The sequence below is a fragment of the Pelecanus crispus genome, chromosome 3, assembly GCF_030463565.1.
Source record: "Pelecanus crispus isolate bPelCri1 chromosome 3, bPelCri1.pri, whole genome shotgun sequence".
Lineage (NCBI taxonomy): Eukaryota > Metazoa > Chordata > Aves > Pelecaniformes > Pelecanidae > Pelecanus > Pelecanus crispus.
In genome coordinates this window covers 125478386-125491960 of record NC_134645.1, presented here as the reverse complement: position 1 = coordinate 125491960, position 13575 = coordinate 125478386, and the positions used below count along the sequence as shown (strand labels likewise).

The window sequence follows — 13575 nt, the reverse complement described above, 5'->3', positions numbered from 1 at the left end:
CTGTCCTGCTCAACAGAGTTTTAAGACTGTCTTCCGTGAGAACTTTTCCCTGGCACAACCAGAATATAATTAATGAATGACAAAATTCAACAGGAACAAAATGGAGCCAATTTGTGATATTAGGGGTATGAGGCCATTGAAATTTGAAGTGCTGGGGAACAATCAGATGATGCACAACATGGCAAAACAACTTCAAGGTTGGTCCATCCAAAATCCACAGAGTCAGTACAAAACTCCAGAAGAAGATGGATTTCATTCTGGAAAGATAACAAAAGTTCTAATGCAAAGCCACAATCTATCAAGGCTTCACTGATTATTTAACACATCATCTACACCCTCCAAAGCACTGTTCAAACTCAACATACAAAGCTGTCTTTATCCTGCAGAACTGGATCTGCAAGAAGGTGAAGGGTGAAGGGCAACACCGAGTAGTGAAATGTCCATACTTGCAAAGCAGTGTCAGAGTCAGAAGTAAAACTAAGTGCCCTTTCCGTGGGGGCTGCAAAATCCCAACTTTAACAGCAATTTTGCCTTTGACATAGGTCCTATCATTTAAGCACTGCATCTTCAATTTGACATTTGCAAAACTCAGCTCACAGGAATCTGTTTCAGGGGAGGACCCTAGATTGCCCTTTGGGGACCAGAATGCAACCAAAACTCTTCAGAAAATTGTTTTATTTTCTGTCCAGGTTTCTAACTGCTCCGGTTCTGTCTGTGTAAATCCTCTGACTCAGCTGCTGCTGACATCTCCTCCTTGTTTAATATTATCTGTGAATTTCATTCCTGTGCAATTCAATTCCACTTCCTGATAATTAATAGAGATGTTAGATGAGACCAAGCCTAACACAAATTCTCCAGATACCCTGCAAGATAACTTCCATAAACTTGCTACATTATCATTTATCATGATTCTTTGTTTACAATCTCTCAGCCAGTTTCCAACTCACACTCCCATGCAAGCCAATCTGCATTAATTTTTCTGTCAGGATTTCCTCATAATCCTGCACAGGCCAGGGAATGGGCTAGACTGATCTTGTAAACCTTTTACATCTTTGACCTCTTGATGTTACATGGAAGAGGCATGAGATTGTTCATAAAACTCCAACAGTTCTTTGACTGAATTTCTCCAGTTGCACCACTGCACTCCTTTATGACAGGAAAATCAATGTAAGGGAGCGGCAGATCTGAGTTGCAGCAGAATATGAATTCTTGAATAGGTGGTTCTGCACTAAAATCAACATCTGACACCCCAAACTGCTCCTTCACAAAGCAGCATCTGAAATGTTGTCCTTTCCATCCACTGTACACTCATTGAAGAGGTGCTACCATTTCAGGATGCACTTGAGTTTCTTTGAGTTTCTTTCTGGGCTATTCTCTATCCTGGTTACCTTTTATGTAGCTACTCTAAAGGAAGTGAAAAAATGTCCTATTCTGCCTTTATTTTTCCTTGTCATTTTTGCTACTTCAAAGAATAATTGGGTTTTCCACAAAAAAAGTATCAGAATCATTCTTAAAGGAGAGTTGTTCAGATCTGTTAAGTAGCGACAAATGACCTGCTTTAACTTTCCTTTTGAGGTGAATATTCTGATGAAAAGACCACTGAACATAAACAGTTACAGTATTTGGCATTTATATAACACATTTTTTCCCTTCAAGGATGTCCTCCTCTTTCTCACACCTCCAAAATCTTATACTAGAGGCAAGAAGATGGTAAAAGCTGTAAGGATACAAGCTTTATTCTTTTAGGAGAAAAAAAACCCTTTTCTTTAAAATTAAATTCTTCTCAAAAATGAAACATCGTTAAATACTTTATGAGAGCAGAGGAGCTTTTAAGCTTGTCAAGCTTGTGAAATTTATTTTTGGGTATATACCTAAAGCCTAATACTTGTGCTAGTCTTGAAGCCTGGGGAAAGAAAGAATTGGAGACATTTGTAAATACTGAGAAATATTCATGTTTCTTTGCTGGTCTCCCAACTTTCTATGCAATTTACAATGATAAATCTGTTGTGCATCAACTGGGTAACAAGTGGTTTTTTACGTGCAGATAGAAAATCAGATATGGACAGAAAAATTAATGTTAGTTAACAGAGAAACACCACTGGTAGAGCATTTATTACCACACCTTCCAGCCACTCCTGAAGAGAAGTGGGTTTGTCATGTGTATCCAAAAGTCTATGTGCTGCAATCTCTATTGGAGGATGTTTTATACTTATCTGTGAATAAAACCTCACCCAGTAGGACAGGGGTCAAGAACACAAGCAAACTAAAGTATAGATTTTAAGGAGAAAAATGCACATGAATATTTCCATGAAGTGTCTGTTCAGCACTGAATATGTTAATGCATTTAGTTAATGAATCAAAATCTACTCTAAGAAACCATCCTGGAAAATGGTTAGGAAAAGGGTGATTTATATTTAAGTCACAGGCCCCGTCATACAAGAGATTGTGTTGCATAATGAAGTTTCGCCAACAGCATCTTTCTTCTTAACAAACTGCAAATTCTTTTACAAACTAAACCTGCTCTGGAAACTGGAAGCAAGGATCACTTGGCCCATCAATACAGTGCCTTGGTCTCCAGTGAAAAATGGCATTAAAAGAGCCAAAGCACCTTGTTGGGGGATACATTCATGTCCACGGGGACTGGGCTGTGTCCTCAGCCACGCGGGGATCCTGCCAGGCAGAGCTGGTGGGGGGACTTTGTTTCTCTGCGATTTTCAAACCAGAGTGACCAGTTTGAACATGGGAAAACATTTCCTTTTAAAGTAACTTTTTTTTCCTACAGTATAATGTGAGAGCGAAATATTTTGGAAAGAATTTTGAAAGAATACTTTGAAGGAATCTTTTCAGCATAAAAAAATAGAAGCATTTTGTTGGGGACACATCAAAATGAAACTATGAGAACCTGCCCTTCTCTTTTCTTCCTCCACGACAAAATTAAGGACCAAGTAGACACTGTTTCACAATGATGCTTTTAATTTCATGAGTACTGTAACTGCTCATAGAAAAAGATTCGGCTGAAATTTTATGGGCCTGCCTTACATGCAGCAGAGGTAATGCTGTGCACAGAAGCAGCAAAACACTCTATGGCTACTTCTGAATCGTAGCACCCTTTGCGAAGCTGTTGACACGCATGCAAAAATACACCATGTATGTGGTAAGAATAACACCTCCCCATCAGACTGACAACACTTGTGTAACACTGGTGGAAGCAATTATGCAAGGTGTAAGAAAAGCGAGGCCCTGTCTTACACAAGGGCAACTTTTTTGTCTTGCTTAGGTACCCAACTTGGGCACAAGATTTAGTGCCCACTGAACCGGTCCTACAGGTGATGTTTATGTTCCCTATATATTGGAGAAGATACACGTTAGGTGTTTGGGCTTCTCTGTGGAGGTATGCGATGGCACCTCCTAGGTCTCCCACCAACTGCACAAGGAAACTAGTTGTGGCAGACTGGCCCATTAGGAGCTTGATCTTTAATCCCAAATTGCGTACCCTGGGTAGGTGGGCTGCATTACACTTAAAGCCCCTGCAATGTGGCATTGCCTTCAAAGGCATGGGACAGGTAGGCAAGACAGCCTTTGCCTTCTCATATGCCCTCAGAGCAGATAAGCAGGCTTTAGGGCCTGTGCAATTGGTATTTTTAAAGAAGAATTATTCTGGGAGATGCCAAAACATTTGCCATCGTATATTGAGGAAACATTATACACCTGTGGTGCCGACTGACTTTTTCCATCTTAGTTATATATCATTATCAGACCAAAACCTTTCTGCAATATTAGCCAGGTAGTGATATGCCGGTCTCACAACCTGCAATCCCCCGAGAAGCTCCCTGGCTGCGGTACCAGTTTGCTAGCAAGAGTTGACTCAGGGAGGGCACGTTTGCTGCCAGAATGCAGAACCAGGGAGAAAAGCTGATCTGGCCGACTCAGGGCTGTGGGAGGGCTCTCCGACGTCTCACAGAGCTGCTGCTGGGCATGCAGAACTAGCATCGTGCAGGAATTACCCACCAACATGTGAACAGGGTTAAGAACAAAAAAAAGCTGCAGAAAAGTCTCTTGGCCACACCAGAGCTGCCCACCAAAAAATTATGCCCAGTTTGCCCTTGAGTCGGTTCCACAGTAATTCTTTTTAGCTGGAAGTCCTCCCGCTGCCACCAGATCACACTTCCTAGTGTCATCAAAGATCTCCAAGCACTTCACCCAAAGCTCCTGCTCCCAAATGGCCTAACCAGTGCAAAAGTGAAGCTAATTCACACCCAGTGAATCCAGGGCTAGGGCAATGACATGTGCCACTGCATGTGATCATCTCTGCAATGCTCAGGAGCTCGGTCACCGCTCTCTCCCTTTGTAGGATCCTTCACAGCCCCGCTACCAAGAACTTCCTTTACTGTCTATTCTCCACATGAGCATTTTGTGCCTTGGTAGGTAGGAAAACAGAGAACAGGACTAATATAGTGAGCAACAGAGGTATAAAAGACTTCATAGCTTGCCCTTTCTGCCTCCCGTTGTCTTCCCCTCTCTTTTCCAACACATGCAGCATCTGCTTTCCTATGTTGTTGAAAACTTTGTTTCATCTGTATTCAAAGCTGCTTTTCAGCTCAAGTCCTAGCCATGCACAGTATGTCTCATTGTTTACACTAGGAGTGTGCAACGGTTGTGGGGTCTGTGTAAATTAAAGGCTATCTGTAGAAATGCAGGATCATTATTTTAATAACTCAATTCACTCCTCTCGGAAAAAGAGTCAGCAGGTTTTTTTCACCCTGACTTCTGTAATAATAACTGTGCTGAGCTCTGCACAGGGCTTTCATCTCTTAATGGCTGAAATGGTTTAATACAGGTTTTGTTCTTAGGTTACTATTTTCAAAATGTCTAGCACCCCCTTACCTACCTCATTGTTTACTAACTAAGAAAGATATGTAAGCAATATACAAACCCACATATACATAAGGGACATTAAATAATTTAAGAACTTTTTCTGACACATTTATTAATCTAATTTTCTCCTTACGAAGTTCCTCCCACTTCTACCACAGAACATATATTTAATCAGTTAATGTTGTTTTAAGGTTCTCCTCTCCTTTCTGTTAAAGCATCTTTCTCTGGCTGGAAAGATGACACATCTTCTTCACTAATTGTATTCTCTTGCCTTGCTAGCATGGAGGTACCTGAATTCATTTTAATTCTTGTTACAGATAGCAAGAATACCCATCCATTGTAAATTCAGAGGGAGAAGTTCAAAGCCCTCCAACAACTCACACAGCCAGGACAGTATGGGGCTCGAAAGACATTTTGGAAAGGCATAGGGATGGCTGAGATTAGAAGACGTTTTGTCAGTGTAGAAACACTGCCAAGAGTTAACTGAATATTTAGTAAAGGCAATTTTTTTTTTCTGTCCACAGAGGAGTAGCTATTGTAGGAAGGTGGCAAAGCGCTACTGGACTTTCTACCTTAGGCAAGTGGTTGACATCCGTCCCAGATCTAGAGTGATGAGCAGTCGTTACTAACTGAAGGGGCTTCTAACTGCATCTTCCTTTTCTCTCTACCCAAAGAATCTTCCAATTGCTTCTTTGTTATTATTCACATCACGGCAAGGTCTCCAGAAGGCCTGGCACTGCATAAAAGGCCATGTCTCCTGGCAAGTGCTGACAAAACTGAAGGGCGGAATAGCTGGGAGGGAAAGGCATGAAGCAGCTGATCCAGGTCATCTGAGAGGTCAATGAAGAATATTTTCTTTGCAGTCTTTGACATGACCACTGCTTTCAGCTGTTTGATGGGAAGGAATGAACCCCACACCCAACAAACCTGCTGTCTACAGCCTTGGAGGGGTGAAGGTGGAATTACCCCAGAGACTGATAAAGAAAGTGAAGTTCAAAACTGCAGAATGGCAATGTAAAAAGAGCACCCTAAACCCCATCCTTGCTTTGATAGGTTTCTGCTGTCTTTCTGCTGTTTGGTTTTTTTTTTATTTTGGGACAGCTTGTCCTGGTACAGGTTAACCTGGTTTCATGTCCCTGGTGCAGGAGTGCAGAATTTTCCTAAAAATGCAAGGAAATGTTTCATTTCTTGCCCACACAAATCAGGCTGGCTGTCTGATTATGTCCTCAAGACCTGATAGCTGCGGGGACATTTCCCAATACAGGCACAGCTAACCTGCTGCAGACACCAGCTCCGCCAGACCCTCCAGGCAAGGTGGGTGAGGACCCCTTCCTAGCCCTGCTGGACAGTACAGAAACATGGTTGGAAGAACACGATAGTCTTTTTTCCTCCCCCTCCCCAATAAGCTTTCCCAACCTGTGAGCCAGAAAAGGCTACTTGCCTTCAAACATTACCAGCTTGCTTTCATGCTACTGAGCAGCTACTCCAAGCTCAGGCTGCCCATCCTGTCTTCATCTGAGATGCTGAGATGAAAACTATCTGCAGCCTCCAGCCTTCCTCCTCTGATCCTCTCCCTGCTCATGTTTTATTATTTCCTCTGACTTAGCAACTTTTGCCAGCCACAGAGCACTTCACAAGATCCTGAGCCACAGGCTTGGACTGGGACAGGTGGTATCACAAATGGGTACAGAGCCACGTTGCCTCCAAGGAAGCATTTGGTCCTTGGAGTCGGAGTAATCTTATACTTGAACCAACTTTACTGAAGGAACAGTTTGTGGATGTTATTGATATACAGATGCCTACTCTGATGTAGGTGGGCTCTGGTTTTATATCCTCTCTGTCCCATGGAGGTGGTTGGTGCCTCAGGGTCATGTAAGGAGGAACTAATCTTAGAGCAGTGGGAAAGACTGCATGAATGCAAACAGAGCAAGGCTTATTTAAAAGTACGCTGTCAGCGTGAGAAAAATTGAGAATCTGGTCAGTAGGAAGTCTGCAATTACAGGTTTCAAGATGCTAAGTGAATGCAAGTAACTTTTCTACTTAAGCAATAAAGGATTCAATATCCAGCTGATGTGCTCATCACAAATGTGGTGGTAGAGATGTCTGTTGTATTTGCTGCTGTTTAGCCTGGTGTTCATAAATGACTGATACTTAATTAATTGAAGGCAGTATTACAAAAACCAATCTGCTTACAAATGCTCCTTCTAACCAGCAGTTGTCATATTTGTTCTGATCTCAGAGACATAAGTTGTAAGTTATTGTTTTCTCAGACAAACTAACAAATAAACATGAAAAGAAACAGTAAAGCTGAAATACCTGAAAAAAATGCTTTCATGCTTTTTTTTTTTTTCCCTCCAGGAAAATTTCTGTGTTCAGAAACCAGTCTCATTCTTTGTAGTGATTTTTTTTTCTTTTTTCCTGATAAGGACAGCAAATTTGCTGGGGTTATTGGCAAATCAGGGTCGTAAACCAATCTCCTTCCTCATATCTGATAGTGCACAAGAAGTAATCCCCATGTAATCAATAAATCTGTCCCTACCAATAAATAAAATATGCCTCAGACCATACTCTGGCCCTGGAGACAGGAGCACAACATATCCAAGCAGATACACGCTGCTATCCCCAGAATGGAGCAGATACACTAACCAGGAATGGAGCCTTTCCCATGTTAACTCCCAAGCCATGCCCAGGCAATGTTCTGGAAGTCTTAATTGAGAAAAATGATGCCCAGATTTGTTAAAACTTGTGATTTAACAGTTTGATGTCTGAGGGTCAGTGTTCAGTGTAGACTTGCCCAGTCTATGTGGCACAATCCAGACCCCAAGCACAGGAACATCATTTTTTTGTCCTGGGCCGGGGAAAGCATGAGCGATCTTGCTCCAGGACGTATCTCAAAGCCTTCATCAAGACTTCATACATCCAGCTTTGTTTTCTGTTCCGCCACAGTCTAGCTGCATGACCTTGGGCAAGTCACTCTTCTGGCTGGGCTGCAGACTGCAGCGTAGCATAGCAATAACTGGGAATGGCTAGAGAGTGTCCCTAAAGCAATAGGTGCAGGCATTTTTGTACAGCCTGGATCACCTGGCCTTTCAGAAGAATGAACTAGCCTACTGTGTTGCCAGAGTGGGTTTTAAACCCATCTCAGGCTTTTGAAACCACACTGCAGTCTGCACGCTGGATGTAAGTACCATCTCTCTGCTCCTCCTCTGGAGAGCGGAGAGACCAAGACTTCCCAACTTACAGAGGGGCAGTGAAGATGTATTCAAGGCTATAAGCTCTTCCAGCACTACAACAAGTAATGATTAAACAATCATTACCCCTCACAGCCAGATTTTCTTAGGAAAAGCCAAGCAGTTTCATTAGATTTTGCAGCCCACTAACGGCTGTTTCAAAGCCAGAGCAGTTTGCTGAAACCTGTTCGTATGGCTCCCACAAAGTTCCTGTGAAAGACCTGGCAAGAGCTCACCCACAGCCAGCCTTCAGCCAGCCTCACCTGAGAGAATTGAACCAATTTGGGGTCCAGCAGGAGACAAGAAGAGGAACAAAGTGAGAGCTGCTCACAAGACTTGAGGGAAAGAAAAACTGCGAGGTGTTTTTGCAGCTCCCAGGTGGAGCAGGAGAGCAGTTGGAATAACTCAATATTGTCATTGTGGTTCCCAAACCAGTACAGGTTGACACCTGACCCATGTCAGCTGCAGACTAAACACATCTGGGACACCTTCACAGTTTGTAAACCCACCGTATTGCTCTTGAAAGAACTTTATTCAATCTGAAGCCATTATTAAAAGAACAAGACAGAGAAAAATCTACCAGTATTAACCAAGCAATGTGCCCTTTGAGAAAGTGAGGCAACCTAAAAGATCCTGGTGGGTCCTTACAGTACAGGGAAGTTTAGCTGAGAAAGCTCCCAAGGACATGGACCAGTGAGAGTAATGAACACTGGTCCATACTGAATAAGGGCAGCCAGATACGACCCTCTTGTTTGCATTCCTGTGAGGTCTAGCCACAACCACTCCATGTCACGACTCAAGTAAAAAGAAATAAAAAACCTCATGGCTACAGACACAGGATTGCTCCCTTTGCTGAGCATCCAGAGACTGATCTACCCTAGTGGGTGCAGCATCTGAGGTATTTCTGGATAAACACATCTAGACACCCCAAAACAAGCAACACAGGCCTGGGTTTCTGCAGTCTTTATTCAGAGGTGCAGAGAGAGGGAGGTCAGTAAATAGCCTGGGAGACTAGATTAGATCAATATTTTGGCCATGGCTTGAAGGAGAGCAAGAGATGTTTGCCCACAGCTTCCTAACCCTGTAGCTTGATAGATGGGACAACAGAGATGACAGAGAGGGGGCTCACCTAGTGAACTAATCTAAACAAAGTAGTAATTTATTCCCAGCAGCTGGAACCAAAGAGACCAGAGGAGGTGAGTCTCTGAGGATACGCCACAGCTGAAGGCCAGTCCAGGTTCAGGGCTGACCGCAGTCCCAAAACATGGTCCTTACCATACCAGAAAAAGAAAAACTGTGGAAAAGTGTGTTTTTCTTTGTAACACCAGGGACTCTCCCTATCCACAGAAATGGGTTGGAATCGTTAGCTTTTCTCTAAAGTGCAGTCACAGATTTTGGCGGCTTTACCTCCCTTCACTGAGAAGTGGGTAGAAAGCTACCTGCTCTGTCCAACTTTAAACCTAGGTATTTAAGGGCATTTATTCCTTCATCCGGAAGATGATACACAACAACTACTTGGGGGATTGGAGGTGCTGGACTGGTATTTGGCAGTGCTCAGAGCCAGACATCTATGCTTTGGGAAAACCTTTCTCTGTGTGAATTATCTACTGACCACTTATTCCAATAAATCTCTAATCCAGACCAGGTTATTTTTTCCTTTGCTTTTATCTTTAAAAAAGGAGGAGCTGTAGGAACACTCCTTGTAAAAAAAAATACATTACAAGTGACCCCATCCTAGTTTTGCCAAGCTTGATTAAGGTTTCTCTACACAAGAAGATTAATCTGGATTGAGAGAGTAGAATGACTACTTCTGTATAAAGCTGGTTTATAATTATGTTGGTCCAGATTATCAGTGTTGTCCACTCAACTAGCTTAATCTTGGCTTTAAAAATAAGCAAAATGGAAAGAAAGCAGTTTAATTCTGCAATAGCAGGATTGTCTTCACAGCAAAGTAAAAGATAAAATTTGTTCAGGGATATTTAATCCAGAATAACTCGTGTTTCTGAACACCCCTTGCACTCAGGACTTTCCAGAAACACCAAGGACACCTTTTCATTTCCACGCGCTCAACTCAAACAGCCACAACTCTACACAAAGCAATTACTGTAACATCCAGACTAATTCCCAACTGTCCCACCTGGCCTTTTACTAAAGAAGACGACCAATAAAATCAACCTATGTCTCTGCTTCAGTTTTTGGGGCAGGGACTGGCTTTCCTTTTTTTTCCTGGTAAATGAACAGTAAGAAACAGATGATAACTTCAGCATCTGGCCAGTACTTGCAAGAGCACTACCTCCCTCATCCCTGATGATCACTTTGACAAAAAGCAGGACAGGTACCCCTAAAGAGCCTCTCTGGTTTAAAAGAAGGACCATATCCTCTTGCCTGTGACCTGAGCCATGAGTAACTAGTGTGCTAGGGAGTTTGTTACACTCCATTAAATAAAACCTGCCTCTGGTGCAATGCCTGGGGGAGCAGAAACTTCTTTCAGCAGACACCTGCAAACTTTGCACCTTATTTGCCCATAGCAGGTTAGTCCTGGTGAACTGGATTGCTCCAGATGAGAGGGAAAACAGATGGGTGCTTGTGTGCCAGGGAAATATTCCTGAGATCCTTTGTGGTGAATTGTTTGTTCTTTCAGTTGGAAGGACTGAAACTTCTTTCACCTTTTACCTTGTTTCGCCTTTGCTGGAAGCCTCTAGCTGATGGGATCCGTCCCAAAACTCCAGCCCATCCATCAGCAGCAGAGTTAATTTTTTTCACACCGAGAGAAAAAATTCCACCTCCTCCCTTCCCCTTCTTTGCGGGCAGGTAAAGAAAAAGAAGGCAGGACACTTGAATTTGCTTCTGGCCCAAACCTCCTGCTGCTCCTACAGCACTTGCAGAGGCAGGGAGATACGGGAGCTCACCGTGCATTTGAGGAAAGCCTTTTTTGGCCTTATTAAAGATAAATTATCCCACCACGGCAGTGGGGCTGGAAAAGGTGATAGTGAAACCCCAGCTCTCACACAGCCCCCCCCCGCCCGACCTCCTGTCCCTTTTCCCCGGTGTATGAACCCTTCAAGGCATTGCAAGGTCTCCCGGTCCCGAGGCTGTTCTCCACTCCCTGCTTCTCCTGGTGCGTTAGCGTACAGTCCCCCCACCCACCCTCCCTCCTCGTACCGAACAATAGCAAGGCACCGCTTTCAGCTGCTTCCCGAGGAAAGCCCAGATCACACACATTTAGATAGAGAGAGAGAGATATATTTCTCTTTGCTGTTTAGGACAAGAAATGAAGTGCTGCCTCTTTAATTGGCAAAAGCATGCAGTAAGAGCATACCTTTAATTTAGTGTTGGGATAGCTCACTTGCACCCTGGCTGTTGTCTTATTGGAGAGGGCAGCCTGCCTCAGATCCTCTAGCACTGAAATAATATCATCCAGCACGCATTTCTTATCCTGATTTCTCAACACACACAGATGGGAAAAAGTATAATTATAGCCTTTGTAGTTCACCTTCATTTCCAGCACGGCTCGGTGGATCTGCAGGATCACATCAGCCTGATGCAAAATATTGCCTCCGGGTTTGGAGAGGAGAATCACCCTGCCATACCTCCCCGGGGTGTGCAAGTCCGAATACAGCTGGCTTTTGGATTGATCGAGGGAGAAAAGGCTGCTGGCTAAGCTCCTCTCGATCTTGGCCAGGCTGTGGCTGGGGGCTACCAGGCTCTCCAGGTCAGTGTCAGGCTGGAAGCGGTTGAGCAGGCTGAAGCCGAAGATGATGGTCAGGACTGCGGGCACAGTGAGGAAAAACACCGGATGCCTGCTCACGAATAAGCCCAGCTTGTAGAAAAACGACTGGAGCCCTCTGTGTATCACCTGCCGCAGCATCCTCCACCAGATCCAGCCTGCAGATGCTCCTGGCCGTCTTAGAAAGCACATGTGACATGTGTAGCTCCTTACCCCTTCCTGTCAGTTTCCCTTTCTCTCTCCCTCTCTCTCTACTACTCCTTTAAAAGACTGCAGCAAGTTGCAGCAAGACAGCCAAATATTGATCAATGGGTTGTGTGTGTGCGCGCGTGTGTGTGTGTGTTGGGGGTGGAAGGGACCGGGCGGGGGGGGGGGGGGGGGGGTCCTTGCTTCTTTTTTCTCTTTTTCTCTCTCTCTTTTTTTTTAATCTTCCTCTCTCCTCCCTCCTCCCCAGCCAACTAGCATCGCCCCCCCGCAGGGGTGCCCCCCTCTCCCCGGCGAGGCTCAGGCGTTGCACCGGCAGCGCTGCCGGCTCTGCAGTGCCCGCTCCGCGCCCGCTCCGCGCCCGCTCCGCGCAGCCCCGCGCAGCCCCGCGGCGGGCACCGCTTCCCCGGGGCGGTGCAGCCAGCGCCGGCAGCGGCCCCCCCCGCTGCAAAGCACCGCTTTCCTCCCTCCACCCCCCCCCCCCACACACAGTTTGCCGGGGCAGGAGGATGATGCTGCATTTTAACGTCCCCCGACCCCACCGTGCCCCTCCCTCGCTGCCCCCCACCCCGGGCGGCCCCGCTCCCCGCCGGCTGCCGGAGGAGGGAGAGCTTTGCCCGGAGACTTTGCGAAGCGCTTTCCCACAGCAGCAGCCGCCGCGCTCCGCTCCCCGACCCCCGGTCCCACGGCTGCTGCATCCCTCCCCCCCGCCGCGCCCAGCCCTGCCCCAGCCGCGCTGTGGCCCTTGGGGAGGGGGCACACGCACCGCTCCGGGCAAAGCTCCCAGCCCAAATTGCCACCTCTCCCCTTTCCCCCATTTGCAGCCCGAGGTCGCCCAGGAGGAGCTGCCCCGTATTCCTCCGAGGGGGAGAGTGACTCCGGGCAGGGCTTGGGGCAGGGGGAGGAAGGGGGAGTGAGCTGCTCCCTTCTGCTGCCCCACAGCCTGGCAGCTCTCCCCCCCGCCCCCCCCCGACCCCTCTGGCCAGCAGCTCCCTGAGCAGTGACCCACGAGAGGTAGGACGGGGCTCCTGACACCCTCCCGCTGAAAAAGAGGTTTTCCAAGCAAAGACACCAGCAGACCATTACATAAGAGGCGAAAAATTCTGCAGCTCCCCGGACCAAAGGATAGCAGCAGAGAAATGCATGCATTTGCAGCAGGAGAGCTGCCCACCAACTCTCCAGGCAGCAAGCTCTGCTCCTTCAGGAGCTTCAGCCAGGACTGCTTGGGACAGCAGATCCAGCCCAAGCAGACCTGACAGCCCCTTGCAGGTAAGGCAGGAGAAAAGGCAGGCTTGCTTTGCAGGAGCTTTATACTTAACTCCTAAGTCTAAAGCACACAAATGTAATTAAAAACCAAAACCCGAAAAATGGTGATCTCTGCTCGATGTCTCCCCCTCCACCAAATTCCTGATGTATTTGAGCTAGTTTTGTCAAACAGAAATGGATTTGTTTTGGGACGGGACCAAGGACGTTGTGCAAACCCTGAGAAAGCCAGGTTCATCCATAATAAACCCTTACTGAAACAGAAGGAGGGTGAGT

The 13575-nt window shown here is 45.8% G+C and overlaps 1 protein-coding gene across 2 annotated transcripts in view; it reads right to left on the bottom strand.

Annotated features, from left to right (window-relative positions):
• PTCHD4 (patched domain containing 4) overlaps positions 1–12024 on the bottom strand; it is a 92049-nt gene extending 80025 nt beyond the window's left edge. The window contains exon 1 of one of the 2 annotated variants that reach the window (XM_075708156.1): positions 11425–12024. In XM_075708156.1, coding sequence (XP_075564271.1) covers positions 11425–12024 — 600 coding nt within the window. The remainder of the gene's footprint in view (positions 1–11424) is intronic. The other variant, XM_075708157.1, reaches the window with a different exon arrangement.
• Positions 12025–13575: the final 1551 nt, after the last annotated feature.